Raw genomic sequence first — 21,779 nt, forward strand, 5'->3', positions numbered from 1 at the left:
GTGCTATTCAGTACCAAATGAATTGGAACAAAATAAGTATCGTGACTGTTATGCTCTTAGTTTTGGCTCTGTATTCTCAGTAGCACAGTCTAACTTGTCACTTTATATTGATTCCATCTGTTTACACTCTGCAGAGTATTGGCTTCCTACAGTGAACATTTCCTATTTACCAGCTGGTAAAGATAGGCCCAAACCAGATAGAAAAGAATTAGACTATTTTCAGATCCTCATAAACATAAAATCAAAAATTAATGGGGGAGGGGAGGTAAGAGTAGGGAGAGTGAGGAAAATACACGGGCCCGATGCTTGTTCATATTGATAGCCCTTTATAACCCACTAGCAACTTTTAGAGCCCTTGAAATTTGTGCAATATGAACACAGAATAAATCAATTTTCAGTCCTCTTTACATTCTGCTTTACACAAACAGCTTTATTGTAAATGTTAATCAATCCCAGTACTTCAGTAATCTTTAAAGAGAAACAGTTGGGCTCTGAACTTTGAGCTGATATAGTACTTCCACTCCGACCTGCCAGCTATGAGTGAAAGAACTCCATATAAAGTGGATGTGCTACAGAGCTATCTTTGCACTCTGACAAACTGAGTTCTAGTTATTTCTTTTTCATGCTTGCTGGATTCCTTTCTTAAGGAGACTATTATTTGGAGGGGCTGACTCACTTCACGAGAGTCATTTTTCTGTCATTAAAAAAAAAAAAATGTTTCAGGTTGCAAGCTCTTCTTGAACAAAGTTTTATTTTCTAACATTCAGGAACACTGTGTCATTGAAGTTGAGGATCCTTTCTATGGTGCCATGTCCTTTTGCAAGTATTACTGGGGAACAAATCCTGTCCCTATTTTTTGAGTCCCAGCAGCCAAGTCAGTGAAATTGCACTCTATAAAGAAAAAGAAGGCAGATTTGGGTGCTTAGAAGACAAGCTGCCCTTTATTGAATAGGTCTCTGCTGCGGAAGGGCAGTAGTGTGCAGCCAGTGCATCAGCTGGCCAGGAGCATGAAGAAGAAGAGTCTGGGCTTCTGATGTGTGCTATGAAAGTTCTGGTTCTTGTTGTTCCCAGCACATAAAGTCCATAAGTATCCTAACTACATTGCTGCCTTGCTACCTTGAACACCCACTGAATCAGCAGAAAAGAGCTCTTTCATGCACCATCATTTGTATTCCCAGGCACACATCTGTTCAGCATTTGGCCCTCCTTCCCTTCCCCGGCTGTTCTTTTCTTAGGAGGCAGCACTGTGGGTCCTACACATTGTGGCCATTTTCCTACAATTTGCTGCTACTTCTCTTTCTTGATTGGTTGGGTTTGTTTGGGGTTTTTTTTCCTCTTTTCTTTAAAGCTGCTTTTCCAAAGACAGTCACCTTCAGGAGTAACATTTTATTACATTTGAGTAGAAACGATGGAAGGACTCCTATAGTCTAAACTAAACTTTGAGTTTTGCCCTGGCACTTGAAATACCCAAAATCTTTTCCTAGCTTATCTATGCTTTACTGAGCAAGTAAGAATGACTACAAAGGCAGTAAGGCTTACTTCCAATAAACACAACAAATAACTTTGGTGTCATAAAAACAGGCAAGGTCAGCCCTGGATCATTTGACTAAGTGAACTGTCAGCGTGGCTAGACTTTCTAAGTGCAGGACAGTAGGATGAGTAACCCAAGGCCGCCTGTGAGGTCTTGGTTCCCCTATGTCTTTTCACTAACTAGAAAATGCTCTGAACCACCTGCTACTTTTCTTGATCTTGGCCATTAGGCTAGTTATGATGTCTAAATACAGGTACATGTGGTAGGTGTTCCAAATGTGACTTTCTGCCTACACAAGGAGAAAATTACTATTCTGTATTTTACAGAGGACATTGGGAAATCTTTCTTTGGGTTTTTTTTTGTTGGTGTGTGGTTTGTTTGATTTTTATTTTTCATGCACATACGAATTCAAAATCCAATCAGAGTTTTGAATATAAATGTATCCTTGACTGATGATGTGCATGCAGACAGAAACAGAATAAGGTCTGGCTTGGGAATAACCACTGTGATACATTGCAGATTAAATATTTAAAAGAGTATATGAACTCTTAAGTGTATCTGAGTATCTGTATCTGTGTAGATCATGCATTTACATATCTTGCAGTATTTTAACTGAATTGTTCCTGGGACATATATGTAGCAGTAACCTTGCCTTAAGTTAATGATGTTTTCTGTTAATGTACTAAAATATACCAGCTCTATCTCACAATGGTGTTAAAAAAATAGTACAGAACCTTGTAAATTAAACATACCTCTAATTAGGACTTTGGAGGATATTTTCAATTCATAAATTCTATAATAAGAAGATATTTCAGCAGTTTCTTTTGTGATAAGATACACTTAACATGAAAACATAAATGTTACTCTTCAGTTAGATGCATATAGCCAAATGAATAAAAGCTATGACATCAATAACCACTATACCAAGTTATGATTGATAGGCTTTTCTACAGTGAGAAAAGATTGTCTTGGATACAATCTGTCTGAACAGCCTTGCGGTATGTTAATATTTTATTCAGACTAGAGTGAGGATAGATTCAGATGTCCTACTCAGTGGAAGGGAAGCAAATGGGTTGCAAATACTACTGCAGCCCTGAGGTGCAATAACAGCTGTTAAATTAGAAAGATTTTATTTCCCCCTCCCAAATTACAGGCCAAGTCCATGCCAAGCACAGCAGGAGGCTGGATTTTCCTTGGAATTTACATCAGGTTATGTTTAATGTATTTCTTCTTCTATGAACAGTCTTAGGGCAGAGCCAACAGACTGTCACACGGTGCTCTAGAAGGCATGGAATATTCTTCTGTGTCCTTGTAAACAATAACTACTATTAGGCGTGATATGTGACATTAGGTTAACTTGCAAATGTCCAAATACAATAAAATATCATCATGTTGATAAACATATTTTAATGGCTCTGTTTGTGCAAAAATAAAATAACAAAAACCTAGCTTTCCCATAGTCACACCACGGGGTTGTGCTCTTCAAATCTGTGTTGAGATTTAAGTAGACTGAGCTCTCAGGTGGCTGGATACTTCTACATAAAAAGAGTATAAAATGCCTAAAATATCCTTCTTCTGAAGTGACAATGTTTTACACCAGTCTCACAAAGGGCTAAACAATTACAGAAATTGTACTGCCATGGAGAATCTAGTTTCTTAAATAAGTCAGCCATTGTTACTCAATCCATAAGCATCTAGTAACTAAGAAATAAAATCACAGTGGGACTATGCGAGTCCTACACCAGATCTTCATGATATAACAACAGAGCAATATCCTTTTAAACATGTTACTAAATTGATATTAGTAGGTCAAGAGCAACCTCTACTTATCTGAAACAAATCACTGCCCTAGCATGTGGTTTCTGTTATTACCCTGGTTAACATACTTTCTCCTTGAGCAGGGATTCCAGCTGACTTAATGTCATTGTTTGGCGACTGTGGCTGTTCAACCTGTAAATAAATATAATAAAAAGATTAGATGAACATGAAATACAAGTGCATCAGTGAACATAAAACACAAGTGCATCACAGTACCACTGAAGACCACTGTAGGGACATTAACGGAAGAATTTTGGTTTAGCATGCAAGAGAGTGGCTTGATCCCGACTTCGTTGTGGCTGTTCTTCACAGCTCTGCACTGCTCTTGGAGAAAATCACCATGAATGTGGAACCCTGAGCAGAACAGAGATGTGGCAGCTGGTCCTCTGCTACAAGCAAGATGACTGTTAGTGTAAAATATTTTTTCTTGAATGATTTTTTTTAGCTGCCATAAGGGACACAAAGGGATATTAGCAGCTTGATTTGGCCCTTGGGATGACAGAGCACTCAAAAGTCTCAAGGTAAAGAAAGTGATAGTGTCAGTTCTCCCCTCTCCTCTGCTCCCACCAAATGTTCCTCAGGGAACCATAAGCACGTCTCCTCCTCCCCTTCTCCGTCAGCACAAATCTGAGATCTGTCACCAGTAACTTGTAAAACTATTTTTAAAAATTAAAAATACATCTCCTTGCTTTTGCTTTTGTTTCTTCACCCTATTGACTTACATCAAGTACCAGAGCTGGTCATTTTCAGATTCAACGACCAGCCAAGTTTACATTCACTAGGGGCTTCTGCAGGTGCCAAATTCCACTCTGCACATCCTTCTCTGATTTCAGCTTTAACTAACTGCTTCTGAAAAGCCTTGTGCAATTTTATTCTGTATTTGTGGGATAAAGTCCTAGAAACCAAGGTCTGCCATCATTTCAGCCCCTGAATTTAGTGGAATTGCTCGAGTTTTAAATAGGGAGAGGAAGTCCCTGTGAGAATGCCTCCTAGCAAAACTCCTGGAAAACAGCCCCTGTACTGCCCTCCAGTGGTGAAATTGTACCGAGCCATGCCTGCTAGCTCTAACAAACCTACCATCGTTTTCGCTTCCGTACATGGCAGTCAGTCTCTGCCTAGCTCTCTAACAAACTAGCTGGTCAAAAGACAAGATCGTCTAAGCACGATCCTTACTTTCCACATTTTAGTGAGTTTAAAAGGACATCAAAAGTAACATCTCATAAATTCTCCATGAACAGTGAAAGAAAATCCAACCCCAAGCATACAAAAAGCTCTACCATTTTGTTATATTGCATGTAATAAAGAAAAGATTAACCTTTTATTCCAGGAAAGAACTCTCATTTGTTATTTAATTAGTTTTCACTAATTAATTAGAATTTTTTAAGCTCCCCTGTCTCTCTGGGAGAAAGTAGCTTAGGTCCCTCCCTTTTTCTCCTTTTCTTTTGCTGCTCCTCTTCTTCCTCCTGCCTCCTTTCAAAGTCCTAATCCCATTTTTGTACCCTCAGTATTACAGTCCTCCATTCTCTTTTTGTATGAGAATTTTCTTAGCTTTGCAATTCCTGGGAACAAAGTTGGACTGGAATTTACAGAATATTTTTTGAGGCAGCACTTTATTGAAGGCCAGATCACACAAACCCACAGGACAAACTGAAGGAAAAGGAATTTCCCTGTAGATTCCATTGCAGAATTTCACTCTTTATATTTCACTAGGGGAATAGGTTTGAAAAATATTTAGTGCTCCACTAAGAAAGCTACTGTGAGAGCACAGATGTGGGGTTTTTAAAATTTTTATTTTTGTGTGGAGTGTGGCTCTGCTTTCCATTTTACTTCATTGAAGGTAGTGATCCAAACTTAATCCCAGTTCACACATAGCTGGTGTCTTCTCAGCTTTATTATTGAAAAATTACTTGCACTGGAAACAAAGATTAATGTGAGTTATTTATGCTTAAATGATTGAATCCTGAAACATTATAACTTCCCTGTTACTGGGTCCCTTGTCTTAGCTTTTATGTTTCACTTAAAGACACGTCAAGCTGAGTGGCATGTTTTCAGATCCCTGTTAAAGTGAACCAGCTATAATTTCTTTCACACACAACAACTTTCCTTGTTAATTTATTGAACTGACTGATTAGTCTTAAGGGTTCATATTTTTCAGTAGCAGACCAGTGGCTTAACAGACCATTCCCTTCCATTTGGCAATCAGGTAATATTCCTATAGCAACTACACCAATTACACATACAGAAAAAGTATTTTTGGAAAAAAATATATTATGTCTCTATCCCACTAGAAGCTCACATTAGCAGCTAGATTCCGCCTTGAGAGCCAGACAAATCACAAGTGACTCATGACTTCAATTTAGGAGCAATTTGACTGCATAATATGGAACACTTACCTTTTGAGCATGCTGGTATTTCTGGCGACTTTAGTGAACTTTGACAGGAAGTCAAGATATGGCACAGTAACTTTGCCAATATTTGGGATCTGTATTTCAACATATACAGATAAGTACATGGATAAGTCCTACAGTGATATCATATACTTTTAAATACTTAATTTGCATTACTCATTTATTCTTTTCTTAAACAGCAAAAATAAAAATTATCTTATAATCTTGCTTTTGTTTTGCGTAATATGCATTACTACTTCTCAGCATCTTGTCTGGAATTAAGATTAATTTAATATCTGGTAAATCCCTTAACAAAAAGTTAAAACCTACAAGTGTTTCCATCATGTAAGATAAAGATTTCTCAAATGTCTAGCTCTATGATCTTTCACATCTGTGCATGAAAGTCTATTCCTTCTCATCAGCCTCACTGATGCATCCTTCTCTTGTTCCAAAAGAGTATTTCATGTGTTTCAGGTGTATATGTGTTCCCCTTATGACAATTTAGTATTAGCAAAGAATTTAACACCAATCTTAGCTGAAATGGCCTTAACCCATTACAAACTGATATATTTATAATGCAAATATAAGAGATCAGTTCCCTCAAATTAAACAAACAAACAAGAGTCAAGCACATTAGAAAAAAATATATATATAAAAATTAGTCACCTATGCTTTCAGAACAGGAATTTAAGAATACAATAATGCTTGTGCAGATGGTATGTCAGAATCTTCCCCTATTTTCAATAAGTGTCAGTCATGATATTATATAAACACCCAGTGTTCCTTCAGGTCCAATCTGATGATAGTTTAGAGGGTAGCAAATACCAAAAATGAGCTGAGAAACTCCCCCTCCAGACAAAAAGCAGCTGGTCTCTGACCTAAGCTATCCATATTCATAACACCACATGTATATGAATTTCAGCTGTGAGCTCCCTTTTTTTTTTTTTAATTACAAAATATGCTGGTAAATTGCGAGTCTTTCAAATAATGAGACATGCCACAGGGAGAAAATCCTCATATAAACATACCAATTGTCAAATTCAGCTCACATTACTTTTGCAGGTTTTCTATGACTTTCACTTGAACTACTCACAGAAGATTTTGCCCATGTCTAGCATCTTTTTGATAATATTGGTCTAGAACCTGCTCCCACTGACATTTTGCTCTTGACATAAATAGGAACAGCTTCTAAATGATTATAAACAGATGCAGCATACCTGTGCCAGCACAGCATCAAATTCAGCTTCTGTTAGATGGAAGAGAAAGGTTTCAATCACTCTCCTGAATTCATCCTTTGTGACTGTCAGGGTCCGACCAACATCAAGCATTTGAAATGCTTTTTTCAGTTCATCTTCTTTTTCTGCTGTCTTTTGAAGTAAGATCTGCCCAATGTCCCAGGAGAACAGTGTGGGACCTGGAACAGAGCTCACAGATGTAGCTGTAAAATATATTGGGCAGTCATCAGATACTCCTAAGCCTGGAAAAGTCACATATTTTCTGATGATTCAACACAAATCTGTTAATTTCCAGAAATACATAAGTAAATTGGTTATTGTTTGTCCACTGATTTGAAAGCAATAAATAACCAAACACAACTGTAAGTATTTAAATAAAAGATTCTGGGGTTTCTCTTTCTGCTACTACAGCCGAAATAGTAAGTTGGAATATACACTTAAGTTTTAAAAGTTAGAAAACAATAAATAATATTACAGTGCGGATGCATGTTCCACGACAGCAGCCCTCCCGCTTTAAACTACAGAGAGGATCTCTTCGCCTTGTAAAATTTAGAGTCTTTATTCAGTTATTGAGCTTTAGGTAGAGATACTATGTAGCAGTGGGGTCAGCGTTCATTGTCTACATATGGAGTCTAGGGCTGGTTAAGTATTTTAGGACATACCAGCCCCTTTCCCACTAAAAACACACCCAGCAATAGAGAGTGGAAATATCTGACAGTGCAATATAGTGTACAGGGATGCCTCATACTATTTAAGACACCTCTGGCTCTCGTTAGACCTGAATAAGAACTAAACAAGGACCAAAAGATTTGGCCTGCTGTTTCTTTTGGATTCACAATGAGTCAAATTCAGCCACAGCTATGAGCATTTCATTATCTACCACTTGAATGAGAGGAGGTTTGGTACACAAATCTGAACACTGGGGCATTTACGCTTTTTCCAAACTTTAATCTAGGATCTACTCTTAAACAAAATGTAACTACCTTCATAAGAAGATTTGTTTACAAAAAGCAAGATGGCAAAATACAGCTTTTTGTTATTTACAGCTTTGCTGCAGTTTTATGAGCGCCAATTTTTTTCTTATGCTCATCCCTTCCTTTCAAAGAAAGTACACAATCATGGATGCCTTGCACATTTCATTTCAACTTCAAGCCATTCTGACAAAAGAAAGCATTCAAATTCACAGCTGGATACAGCTTCAGCGAAATCAATAGAGCTGTCACAGCTTACTCCTACAATGAATCCATCCCTAAATCTAAAACTACGTGGCAAGTAGAGGAGGAAAACTGACACGAGCTGTGATGGAGGAAGCCTTGCATGATAATAATTAAAAATTACTTGCAAGAGGAATGTCCACATTGGGATTAACAGCAAATTCATACTTGATTGGAACAAACTATAAATCTTACTGCTCCAGAAAATGAGCTTTCTGTGGTAAGTCTATAGTCATTTCAAACGAGTTCCCAAAGGATAAAGTGTGTATCACATCTGGTAACATGTTATAATTGGAAACAGTGATCTTGTAATGACTTCAGAATTTAAGTGAAATGGTTGTCCAAATGAGGCATCTCTCTCAAGTTCCAATGGACTTCAGAAAAGGGAGGAAAACAGAGACCCTATTTCCTCATATACAAGCAGGAGAAACAGGAGTTGGGTGAGAAGGGCCACAGCTCTCTCTTCCACTCTCTCCCCATCAGTAGAAATAGATTGATTTTGTTCATTTCCACAGGATTTAGCAAACATGGTGTATTTGTGACAGATTACTTCTCTCAAAGTAGTGAGGGAAATGTGCCCCAAACCCTAAATAGCACAAGACTCCCTGGCCACTGCAACTTGCTATGTGGAAAGGCACCGCTGAACCCCAAGCAAACAACAGGACAGAAAGGACTGAAGGGATGATGCCACCTGCAAATTACACAGTGCTTGTCTTCCGACCAATAGAAGGATTTTGATTTAAAGTTCCAAGACTGTGAACACTTAGACTTCAGTACAAACCTGGAGATGATTTAGTCGAGTGCCGTCTGCTGCCACACAATGATGCTCTGTTTCGTGTAGAACGAGGTCTGGGAGTAAGCGTGATTCCTTGAGAGAAGGGCTGCAAGGCACTGAGGTCTTCTGCAGTTAACACTCTGGCCATGGTCTCCTCTTGGTTTAAAACAGGATAGGAGAACACACCAGAACACAGAACACAAAAAGAAGCAGTGTGGCTGGGAAGAGTAACAAGAGAGACAAAAACTGATTTCTTAACACAAGATCTAATTTGCTGCCAAAAATATTGACTGAGATAGTTCTTGCTGACTAGCAGTGACCAGATGAGAGGAGTTAACGAATTCTGTAGTTGTGCTGGATACTATCTCCTATCTCAGCACTTTCAGATATGCAGTTTAGAGTAGGAAACTGGAGTGATAAACTAATTCCTTTACCAAACAATGCAGAATTATCTCTGGAAATGTCATAATTGTCTTGAAGGCTATGTACATTAAATTCCTCTAAAAATATTTAAAAACACAATAGTTTACTTAAGAAAGCTTGCTATTTTATTAAGCAGTTCAGTTGCTTAGATGTTTATTCAGACTTTTAGGCTTTTGCAGGAGAAAAATGCGTGTACCAGACATCAGCTCATTATACTAATTACTCAATTTCATGAAGAGCTATTATTAATTTTCCACACCAGGAATTCTGAGGCAAACTAGACCATAAGTCTAAACAGAAAAACTAACTGAGAAAATAACAATCAGACAGAGATAGTATTGCCCAGCATATGCAACAGTTTCGTAAGTGTGGCTCACTGGTGACCTGCTAGGCAATGTTAAACCATCTGCATCTGCTCTGTGCAACCATACAGCCTGCACAGCGCCTGTGATTGCAAACGCCATTACGTGAGCTCCCAGAAGAAATGCGGAGAGCCAACGATGCTGCTCAAAACTTTGGGAGATGCCGCTCTGGGGCTTATTCAGGTACGGTGAGGCATTTGTCTTTGCCCATGCAGAACATGTTTTGAATGCTAATAAAATAAGGGTGATTCGGGTGATGGTGCTGTCGCCCAACCTTTTCCATGCAGTTTTACAGTCACACAAGTACTTTAAAGTATTGACAGTACAGGGTAACTCTATTGATACTTATGTAGTTAACCCAATCAAACACTCTGTTTGAGCTCTGTTTCCTCTATTACAAACATAATTCAAAATTAGAAGTTTGGTTTCTCCCCAAACTGAGTGGCAGTTAGAGAGTATACTGTATTTCCTCCACTCTCTGATACATGCTGATTAACTGCACCTTGCTCCTGCCATTCAGTTACCACAGTACAGAAAGTAAGTGTTAATACAGGGAATTCTATGAGTCCTGTAGCCTTTTGAAAATCCAGCATGCTATGTACAAATGACAAAAGCCATATAAGGAGGCTCAGCTAATTCTCTGTAAAGGGAGATGAGAATTAAAAATAAAGCAGACATTGCACAGCTAAGTGAAAAACAGCAGGACAAGAGCAAGACCTACTAGTCTTCTATCAAAAATGCAGCACTGTGCAGCATTTTACACAGGTAGAAAAGTCGTGTGTCCCCCCCCAAAAAATAAAAAAACAACCCCATTAAAATAAATAACCAAACAAAACTACCACAGTTCAGACAGTTCAAGTTTTCATTACCTACCTCAGTGCTTTGGACTACTAGGGAGAATGAGAGGGAAAAAAAAAAAAAAAAGGAAATAAAAGAGAAAACAACATCTAACAACTTAAGCAATCTTATCTTCACTTTATCAAACAGAAATGAAATAGATCTGAGTAGACCATTCCCACTGCTTAACATGTAGCAAATTAAGCAGTTGCTGAGCACTGCCGCTGGGCACTGCATCTTCATCCGCTGTACACTCAAATTGTTAATCTCTGACTGGGTTTTGACCTAAGCTTGTGTCAGACAGCTTTTTGAGCACATTTTTTGAGCTAACTCGGTCAGGAACATTCCCATGTTTGGAATGGGCAGTTTGCGTGCAGCCATCCTGTTTCAAAGGGTGAGAAGCGTTTAACAGTCTGGACATGGGCTATTCTATGCCAGTTCACCTCAGTGCCAAGAAACAGTCACCACCACACTTAATTTACCAGCATAGCCCATCTACAGCAGTAACCCCTGGCAGATGTCCTAGCTCTGTAGCCATCCATTAAAATAAATTAGCCTCCAAGCATTCTTTCTCCACCATTCAGGTGGAAAACAACTTTTTCTTCTTCATCTGATACATGGCTAAGTGTCACCATTACTGCAGTCACTTGGCTGATACGCTCGCAGTGGCACTCATGCAGGTTTGGCTCCCTAGAAACCCTAAACAGGGAGAGTCCATTTCTCAGAGGCCAATAGCTCAAATGAATGGGTTCTGGCTGCAAGATCTACCCCATCATAAATATGGGCAGACAGTAAGTGTAGTTGAAACAATCAAACACAAACCGATTCTGCCATTGCCTCCTCAGGCACCACCAAGCTCTATCTCAGGCATTGGGTGTTTGATACTAAAGAGGCTGTGCCAGCTATTTGTGCCGTGCCCAAGCCAGAGGGAAATTCACGGACCTTTCAATACTACTCTGCCTTCTTTACAGGTTCAGCAGATGTATTTAAATCAACTTGTTAGCAAAAGGACCGTTCAAACAGCTAAGGCAGCAATAGCTGTGTGGCTCAGTAACTAGGCTGCAACAAGAATACGGTAAGTAGTAACACATCCTGCCACTGCTGAGGTCATTAGCAAAGCTTTCTTCGACTTCAGAAAATGAGGATGGAGCTCTAAACTACTCTTGTAAAAACCAAGTACAACTAGTATTTTTCTGGACTCTAGGCATTCTCTGGCGGAAGTGTATGTCCGTCTGGTCTACTAACAGCCACTTTGCCTTTCTTAGCTCTCTTACACAGACCCTTCAGAAATAGTCCATGGTCCATAAGAAGTCCATATTTTGAAAGTCAAAGACTACTGATATAGAACAATCAAATTTAAAGTTTAATCAGATACTGAGCCTGGTTCTCTTCTCACTTACACTGCCTTTACACCTGCAAAATCTCAGTGTATGAACCAGGAATAACTTACTCACACTGAATAGCTCCTGATTTATATGTTACTTGGAATTCACACTGGTGCGTAAAAAGTCGTAAATAAGATCCATTGCTTATATTTTTAAGTACACTCCTACTAGTATGAGGGCAAGATTCTCAGTTAACATAAATCAGAATAGCTCTGCCTGCTTTCCTATCTTCAGAAGAATTACAGCATTTATAGCCACTAAGGGATCTGGCCCTCATTTCTTCTCATTTCAATACTGTAATTGATAAGAGTTTTCCAAGCGTCTGTATACCAAGTTCCTGTATCTGAGGCACGTTTCACAACACTTACAAGATGCATGGATCTTGCAAATGCTATAAACATATTTCTGGCAAGTTTAGATAGAAATGTAGAAGGCAGTTTCTAACAGAATAATGAGGATCTGCTGCAGTATTTCAGTCAGAAACCTAGGACCACATCCTTTTTTTTCGTGGAAGAATAAACGGAGCTTTAGAATAGAATGCTGCTTCTGTTTGTTTCTGAATGTTTCACTATTTTGTGTTGTGTTTGGCAAGACAGATAGCAAGTCTCATGTTCATTTTCTCTTAGCTCTTTTTTTTTTTTAAGGGCTAACACATTTTGTTTTATGTGATCTAAAGTGAAAGGGTCCCTGTAACCTTGTCCTTCATTTTGTTTTATTCCACTTGAAAGAGTGCCAGGCTCTGCAATTGTCAGAGAATGATTAAGGCTATGAATTCCCCCTTGCAGATCAAGGGTGAACAGTTTGTTGCTCCCGCACAATTTGTTCTCAGGATGGGGTTATAGCAAACAACTGTCAGCAGAGCTGCGGAGTATAAACCCCTGCTTGATCCGAAATGGGTTACCAGAGGCTTCCATGGTGTGGTGGGTTGACCTGGACTGGCTGTCAGATGCCCATACAGCTGCTCTCCCACTCTCTCTCCTCAACAGGACAGGGGAAGAAAATAACATGGAACAGCTCATGGGTTGAGATAAAGAGAGGAGTGGAGCTGGGAGGAGACAAACCACTCACCAATTACCACCACAGGCAAGGCAGACAGAATTTGGGGAAAATTAATTTAATTTACTGCCAATTAAAAATAGAGCAGAATGGTGAGGAACAAAGACAAAAAACCTAGAGCACCTTTCCCCTGCCCTTCCCTTCTTCCCAGGCTCAACTTTGCTCCTTCATTGCAAACTCTTCCACCTCCTCCCCACAAGTGGTGCAGGGGGATGGGGAAGGGGGATTGCAGTCAGTTCATAACAGTTCATCTCTGCTACTCCTTCGTCCTCAAACTCTTCCCCTGCTTCAGTGTGGGTCCTTCTCACAGGCTACAGTCCTCCATGAACTGCTCTAGCATGGGGCCTCCACAGGCTGCAGCTTCCTTCAGGGCATGCCCACCTACTCTGATGTGGGCTCCTCTGTGGGCTGCAGTATGGGTGTCTGCTCCACCATGGTCCGCTTCATGCACTGCAGGAAAATACCTGCTTCACCATGGTCTTCTCAAGAGGCTGCAGGGGAATCTCTGCTACAGCACCTAGAGTGCTACCACCTCCTCCTCCCCTCCTTTTTCCCCAGACTTTTGTGTCTGCAGGGCAGTTTCTCACACTTCATTCCTTCCCACCACTCCTCTCTCTCACACACCTGTGCTATTTTTTTACCGTTTCTTAAATATGCTTTCACAGATGCACCACAGCTGATGGGCTCACCTGTGCCCTGCAGCGGGTTCGTTGGAGCCAGCTGGCGTTGGAGCCAGCTGGCGTTGGAGCCAGCTGTGTCTGGCACGGGCAGCCCCTGCCCTCTTCTCACAGAGGCTGCCCCTGCAGCCCCCACTACCAACGCCTTGACACCTACATCCAACACACAGGGCAAGTCATCCTGAGATCCAAATGGTGGGTGGAGCACGAGCTTCCTGGGAAGTCACTGTTACCTCCCGCCTCACAACTCTGCCCGGAGCTCCTTGTCTCTGAGGCATACAGCATCCTCGCCAGCGTTTGTAAGCCATAGGAAAAATTCCAGTGTGCAAATCACAGACTCTCCACTGTAAAGATGGGGTCTTCTCTTTACCTTCCTTCTCTTACCTCCCTAACTCCAATTACTAAATCCTTAATTAATATATTCTCAGTATGCAGTTGCTCCTTCTGTCTATTCTCTTTCCATGGCTTGAGGGGGAAAGGCTGATTCTAGAAATGTTAACTACTGAGAGCCAGATTTTGCCCTACTCAGAAGATGACCAAAGAAGTTTTCTCCTTGTTTCATGCGATCCAGGGAAAACAGTAGTAGCACTTGCTTTATGGGAAGTGCAAACCAGAAGCAAATAAACATGAAAGCTCTCTCCAGAAAGAACAATCACTTAGATACCATATCCCCTTTTGCATGTAAGCTGTCACTGTGTGACACACTAAGGCACAGCTTTCTGGATTCCAGCACGTATGGCTTTCACACGGAGAAACCACCTCCAAGGGCCTTGCCCCTTAAAAGATCTAATGTTATTTGAGTGGCTGTGCATATTCCTGTGTTTGTCAAAGTGGTGCAGCTGGAAACATACCTCCAACCGATCAGGCAGGGGCCTGGCACCACTCTAATCTGGGGTGATAACCTGTCTGCTACAGCAGATGGTAGCTTTTCAGCAAATATAGACATTTCCACTCCCAAGATTCGATTCTGATGAGTAGTGCAAAAGACTGAGATAACCTACAGGATCTGCATTATATTTTGCAAAGAGAATGTCATATATGATGAGCTCAGGGACTGTGTAATTTTGTGTCCCAAAGGCAGAAATTCCTCTAAAGTCAAAGTCAACATCTGAACTAAGGAAGTTCAGTACCACTCAGGCTGCCTCCTCTACTTCTCAGTGTGGAGCCGGTCATTCTGATTATCCGAAAATGCTCTAAGTTGGGTTACAGTGACAGACTAGTGGCCCATAAAGGTTCTGAACGATAAAGCTTCTCAGTTTTGGGTACTTCAAAGAAAAGGAGAAAGAACTCCTGGCAAACAGAACCATGGAATAAAACACACATAAAACAGTTTCTTCTTTATCAGGGACACTTATGGATGAGACTCCCTCCTAAGATAATTGCTTCTCTTTCTTTATTCCCCTTGAATGCAGCAGCAGAGTACGTCGACAGCCGCACTGTCCTGTCTTCAGTCCAAACCCGCAGCTCTCACCCTGATGGAGCACGAAGCTCAGAGGCACCTTTCCCTCCAGGCTTACAGCAGAGTCCCTGGCCCCAACCTCCAGAGCACCCCGGTGCAAGCACACCGCACGGCACTTCTGCCTCTGTTCAGGCTGCGCTTATCGTTAGACAACAGAAAATTAAAGCGGTTAATTCCAGTGATTAAAGCCCTCTCTCACATAGGGAGGTGGGCGCCGCGCTAGCCAGTCACCGGTGGGGCGGGGGGAGGGGGAGGGGGGGGTGGCCGCACCTCCACGCCCCACCGGGAGCTGCCACCCTCACCAACAGAGGCCCAAAACGGGGCCTTCCTGCCGCCCTGCCAGGCCCCGCTCGGGAGCTGAGGCGGCGCAACGCGGCTGTCGCGCCCCGGACGGCCCCTGCTGCTCCCGGCCACGTCCCCGCACTGAGCTGCTCCGGGTTCCCCAGCCCCGCGTCGTTACCTGGGCTCGGAGCCCGCCGGTACCGGCAGCGTTTCCCGCCGCTTCCAGGTCCTCCTGTTGCCGGGACGCTGTTGCTGTGGTAACAACGGCCTCCGGCGTCTGATTGGGTAGGGGCGCCGCCGTTCTCATGGCAACAGTAAGACAGGTTTCTATTGGGTGCGAGGTTGGGGCGGCAGTGAGGCTGGCCCTGCTTTGCCCAGGCCTTCAGCGGAGGGGACCAGACCGTTTGGGCCCGGGGCCGGGCCCTGGCAACGCGCTGGAGAGCCTGACGCAGGGAACCGGGGGTCCGGTGGCCGTGGCCTGCCTGCTGGCCGGGCCCGGAACTGAGGAGCAGCCGAGAGGGTGTCAGTACCTGCTCGCCCCCGCTGGTGTATGAGTGCTTTTGGTTGAAGATTTCATAAAGTGTTTCACTGAGAAATTTGGCTCTTTAAGGTTTGATTCAGTATAAAATATAGACTTTTTCATGGTGCGGTGTCTCATCTAAAGTGTTGGTAGGGTGTCACTGTCTTGATTTAAGCCCTTTTTGTTAATTCCAAAAGGACTGCATAAATTACTACAGTCTGACATGAGAAAAGAGGCCTTATTCTATAGCCTTCCCGAAGCATTGGTGTATTTTTAAAAGTAAATAAAATGGGATTTGTTGAAAACTATACTGTAGCCGTTGTCTGAAAAAAATACAGTCTCTTGCAGAGTCTGTATGCATTGGCCACACATCAGCAATTAAATGATAATGCTTTCTATTTTCAAAAGTCCCTGAACAAGTTCAGTATTTCGGTAGTTCTTTATGTAGACTGATGCCCTGCAGGGCATGTTAAAGCTTTGATTCCCACGAATATTTGTGCATGTAACTTAACTTTCATGTGGCCCCTTTGAATTCAGTGGTAGTACTCATGTAGAGACAGTAACTTGAGCAGAAGTGTGTAAGACTGCAGGAATGTAATGGCTGTACATAGCATCATAGTTATTGCTAGGAAAAAAAAATAGTAGCTTTGAAATTATTTCTTCATTTCAAAGACTTTATGTAAATTGCTCCAGATTACAGAGTAAAAGAGTGACCAAATGATCCATACTTGCATGGTTAAAACCCAAACGTTCACAGCTTGAGTTGGCCCGTATCATATTTTTGTTTATATTCCATTTTAATCCTGTTTAGAATATAGATGCTTACATAGATCTTTAATAATAAAAACAAAGTCAGGATTAGTTTTAGTCTCTGATCTCACTGGGATTTACTGAGGGAACAATGAATGTGTCCAAAAGGCTCTGGCTGTTGTGAGACGGACCCCAGGCATGTGTGGCTGAAGCAGGATGGTTAAAGAACTGAGCTGGAAACCCACCATTGGTCTTCTTCAGCTATGGAGTGGTGGCCATACCGGGAACTGAAAGTCTCTTGCAGCATTTCCAGGATTATCTGTTTCAGAAGGGTTAGAACTGCCTTTTTGGGAGGGTTTGCAGAACCAGAAACAATTAAGGTGCAGAAACAAACAAGAGTGGTACACAAATAACCTGGGAAAAGTTAAAATCTGGAGTGGCGTAGGCATTGAGCAGGGAATATTTGTCATCACCTTTGCTTCCTCTGGTAAATTTTTACATACTTATTAAGCCCCAGCCATTTGATTATGTGATGTATGGGTGTCGTAGTTCAGCCCCAACGGGGACCAGACTACGCAGTCTCTCTCTCACTCCCCCCACCCTCCAAGAGAATAGGGGGAGATTTGGCAAACAAAAGAAAACCAGAAGAAAAAAAAAACAAACACGTGGGTTGACATTGAACAAAAAGTAAATTTAACAGTAATGACAGAAGAAAACAAAACAGTGATGGAACACAAATACAGTATAATAGCTCACAACAGATCTCCACATCCAGTCTCTTCCAAGTAGCAGGGAGACTCCTTTCAGCACCCTCCTCACTTCTGTACTGAGCATGATGTCAGATGGGATGGAATAGCCCTTTGGCTAATTTGGGTAAATTAACCCCAGCTGTTAGCTAATTAGTTAACTATCCCAGCCGTAGGGGCTACCAGCTTCAGTTCTCCACCCAGCTCAGGTAAGTATTAACTCTATCCTAGCCAGAACCAGGACAACAGGCAAAAATAAAATACTGTCTTCCCAGTGGAGCTTGAAATCTAAACATTTTCCTTGGTTGTTTTCTTCTAATTGGTTCACTTGTGCCGAGTTCTCAGAGCTGTCACATATTTTATGGGTAACTCTTTTCCAAAGCTGTAAGAAAGCAGATGTACGGCCTGCGAGGGCTGAAGTCTTAGCACACTGTTACACCAGCTGTGTTACTGTTATCTGCGTGTGAGGATTAAATTGTCATCTTATGTTCCGTGCTGGCAAAAGCTGAGTGTGTGACAGAGATGGTGACAGTGGATTTAACGTCTGGGTGGCAGTTACTTTGGATATCACTTGTACCACACATATCAGGCGAGTCGGCATGTTAGTGGTTGTGATTGGAAGTGGTCTGAGCAGTCGGCTGCCATTACGTTACCGTTCTTTCCGCATCTTGCATGCTGTCACACGGCATGTCTTATTGCAGCACTCCCTCCTACAAAACAATATTCCTTCCAAAAGTGGGTTTTAGTGGCAGCATGGATCTGTCTCCCCTTCTTGCTGAAGGACACGATTCCATCTTTTTAGACCGTCTTTCACAGGTGACACCTGGTCCATATGTGACATGGACTGTTCCCAAGTAGAGACTGCATTTGGCCAATGGCAGAGCTCTTCCAGAAGACAAGTCCTCTGACAAGGACTTGGGAGACCACCTCCAAGCCAGGGCAGCACCCGAGGACATGCTCTGGCTCCTTGCAGCTGCAGTTCACAAATCAGCCTGTTATCCCAAACCACCATCCGTACCGGTTTAAGTTAATATGTCAGCCTGTAAATTACAGCAGCTGAGGAGCCAACACACATTTGCTTCTGCAGTCTCTCCTCCATGGTGGCCGTTTCTGGCAGAGAAGTAGAGTGGACAGCTGGAGGTGGGAGCTTCTAAAACTGCTCTAGTGTGCATTGCCAGGGCTTGTCATCTGTGCACAGTGAGAACTCCAGCGAAAGTTGTGGAGTGGCTTTACAATTTTAATCATTGATGAGGTGGCAAAATCCAGAAAAATTATACTGGCACAGCAGAGCTTACAAAAGGAACTTCATTTAGGTTCCTGCATTAGCAGGGAGTAGAAAGGCTTCTCCCTTCTCTATTCAATTGGTGTAAACAGCTTCACTGTTTCTAAAACAAGTTTATCGTAAGGAATCCTGCACTGCTAATAGTAATTCCCATAGGTTGAGATCCTAAAGTACAGAAAATTGCCCTGCATTTTTGTAAACTTTCCTCGCATTCATTTTTAAAGACCACACGGCTCAGACGTTTTCAGGAGAACACTGGATGTTACATGCACCTGTGTATGTTTCAAGCCTGAGATCTGGCAACAGGCGTTGTTCCAGTCCGCTTGCAGAATTTCCCATTGTTCTCCCATCTTTTAGAGGAGTGATTTATGTGCAGGACAGAGTGATATCGGTGTTATTGACTTCCTTGCCGCTCCCTGAAGATAGAACAGCAGTTTTTACTGGAGTATGACTTGGCACTTGATGTCTAAATCTCATTATGGCAAAATCTGGGTAAGTTTTATATTTAAATGAAGGTGTTCCTTTTTTGCAGACTCCCTTTCCATTGCCAGAATGAAGCTGATCGTTGGTTGCAATTATTTATCTTCTATCTGTGTGACATAGATCATGACAGGTAGCAGAAAATACTCATTTGCATACGTTTTATAATTCAAACACTAGAGGACACCAATCTGCAGATCCTGCGGTAAAGAAATCAAATGAATTATGTAGTGAGCACACTGGCAGCTGAGAAGGATGCAGTGAGATTACATTTCGTCATTTCTGTACTCTGTCCTTCCCACGAGCATGGTCACTAGGTTTAGGATTTTTTTGTTAGTATTATTTGATTCAGCTGAACCTCTGTTTAGCCTTTTTGTTTTGACTGGAGAGGCAAATGCTGTTCCTTAATCCTCCCTCTAAACCTTTGCTCGTAGCTACTGAGGAGCGTTATTTATTGCCCCGGCAAGACTGAATGGCTTATAATAATGGTGACTCAAGCCTATAAATCTTTATAATTATTGCCAGAACTCTTGGTGTCATGTTGTGTTGTGATGCTTATACAAAAGTTCTGAGAATCTTTAATGTTTACTCATTAGCTTTCTTGTCTTTCCTCTTGACTGCCCAACTTGACTGCAGTGAACACAGAAACCTTTTCTATACAAAACCGTGCAAAAATTTCTTATCTATATTAGCTCCCCCTCAGTTCCTTCATGTTAACAGTTCGGAGGGCTCTTACTGAAGCAAGCCACTTAGTGCTGCCAGCATTCGAGGCACCCCACTGACTGAAGCTGGAGAGCCAGGAGCCACGGTGCTGCTCAGCACAGCCCTGGGGCTTTCTGGGGACCTTATGGCCAAGGCCTTTCTAGTACTTCTCCATGTGCACCTGCTTAGTGACGGACTGATCCAGTGAGGTGGTGTATTTGGTATGTCCATGAAGATGTACGGCCAGTGATGGCTGGTTTGAACTAACGTTGAGAGTACTCCGTGCTTTACAGGAAACGGGGTTGCCTGCTGGTGATCTGAAATACCATTGCAATGAAGGCATCCAAATCCTTCCCATGCCTTGCAGATTTGTATCACTAAATGGGCTACCAGCTGCATAACGATGATAAATCTTGCTAGCACGCTAACTTTGTGGCAGTTACCTCAGCAGAAGCAGGTTATCAAATCTGAATGCAGAGGGGAGAGGAAAAAAAAATAGTTTTCTTCTATTTTTGTTCTTCATTTGCAGTACATTTATATCAATGGGGCATTCTCTCCACAGACAGTTTGGGGCACTTGGCCCTTGGTGTCTTTGGTGGCATTTGGCTGAGTCTTGAAAGTTCAAGTTGTCAAAATAGGAAGGAGCTTACTACCTGTGGATTTTAACAGAAAGACTGAAATGCTTTCAAGGAGATCCAAAGGTACAATTTCAGCACAGCTTATGTGAGAATAGGCTTTGACCAGGCTTTCAACTCTTGGATGAATTTCACCTAATCACACAGAAGGCAACAGAGTCAAGGGGGAGGAAAGAAGAGCTCTGGCTGAGGGCAGCATTTCTGGTTCTAGAAAGCAGATTCCTGCCACACAGCAACTCTGTTGTCTGTAACAAGGAGCACCAGCATAGCAGTAGGTGCCCAATAGATTGTCACAGAAGGTGACTCCCTGTGATAAGGAGATGATCTTTTGGCCAAACTAGCTGTTCCTCCACCAGCCTGGTAGCTGGTGGCCCTCTGCACATGCTCAGTTTGGCAATGGCATATGTATACACCTGGCAGTTAAAAATGTGGCCTTAGAACATTTTTGGTTTTGGGAGACAGGGGCTGGTCATCTGCTGTAGCAAAGGAGACAGGCCGTGCCTGGGAATGGGAGTAGGATGCCCTGATGCCTTTTAGGTAGCCAGTAAGGATGTATCACTCATACATCCTCAGAACCAAGTGATTGAAGTGGTGCTAATGACATTTTCTTCTGACTCTAACCTGCAGGAACTGTGGGGAGATTTTGTCTTTCTCTGCAGCAAGAAGGAATTCTCCTACTCCTGTCTTCTTGCATCTTGTTGTAGTTTGTGGGTTTTGGTCTCCTGTATGACAGACTAGTAAGACTCCTCAGCATGGGGTTGCCTGAGAGGTGTTAAGATAAAAGCATGTAAAATCTTGCATGGTTTGAACAGTGACTGTGTATCACCTGTCAGAATGCAAGAACAAAGGAACACCAAATTACACTGTCTGGTGGCAGCCGCTAAGCAAATGACTCCTTTTCCATACAGTGTGCATTTAGATGAAGAACTCATTGTCATGAGATGCTGTCAATAGCAGCATGAGGGGAAAAAAAAACCTGTGGAGGGCAGTTAAACACAAAGATGCTCAGAGTCCTGTGCTCTCTGTTGTACTCTTGCACAGGCATTTACTACGGGCCGGTGTCAGAGACAGCTCATTGGGTCAGACGGTGGTTTGAGTTGGTGCCACCCTTCCATGGTTCTTCTGTCTTAAGTAAGGAGGTGTGGGAAGGGAAGAAGAACTGTAGCTTGTACAAAGACTACCCGACCTAAGTAGGTGGTCTAGAAAATGAGCAAACCACAATG

At 42.1% G+C, this 21,779-nt stretch overlaps 1 protein-coding gene across 1 annotated transcript in view; it reads right to left on the reverse strand.

Annotated features, from left to right (window-relative positions):
* Positions 1 to 9,108, reverse strand: part of EFCAB6 (EF-hand calcium binding domain 6) — a 105,936-nt gene extending 96,828 nt beyond the window's left edge. Inside the window, exons 1-4 of the mRNA XM_086747825.1 lie at positions 8,967 to 9,108; positions 6,954 to 7,213; positions 5,743 to 5,831; positions 3,418 to 3,481 (exon numbers count right to left, since the gene is read on the reverse strand). Coding sequence (XP_086603951.1) covers positions 3,418 to 3,481; positions 5,743 to 5,831; positions 6,954 to 7,213; positions 8,967 to 9,108 — 555 coding nt within the window. The remainder of the gene's footprint in view (positions 1 to 3,417; positions 3,482 to 5,742; positions 5,832 to 6,953; positions 7,214 to 8,966) is intronic.
* Positions 9,109 to 21,779: the final 12,671 nt, after the last annotated feature.

This window comes from Chlamydotis macqueenii, chromosome 1 (assembly GCF_036417535.1).
Source record: "Chlamydotis macqueenii isolate bChlMac1 chromosome 1, bChlMac1.mat, whole genome shotgun sequence".
NCBI classification, from domain to species: Eukaryota; Metazoa; Chordata; class Aves; order Otidiformes; family Otididae; genus Chlamydotis; species Chlamydotis macqueenii.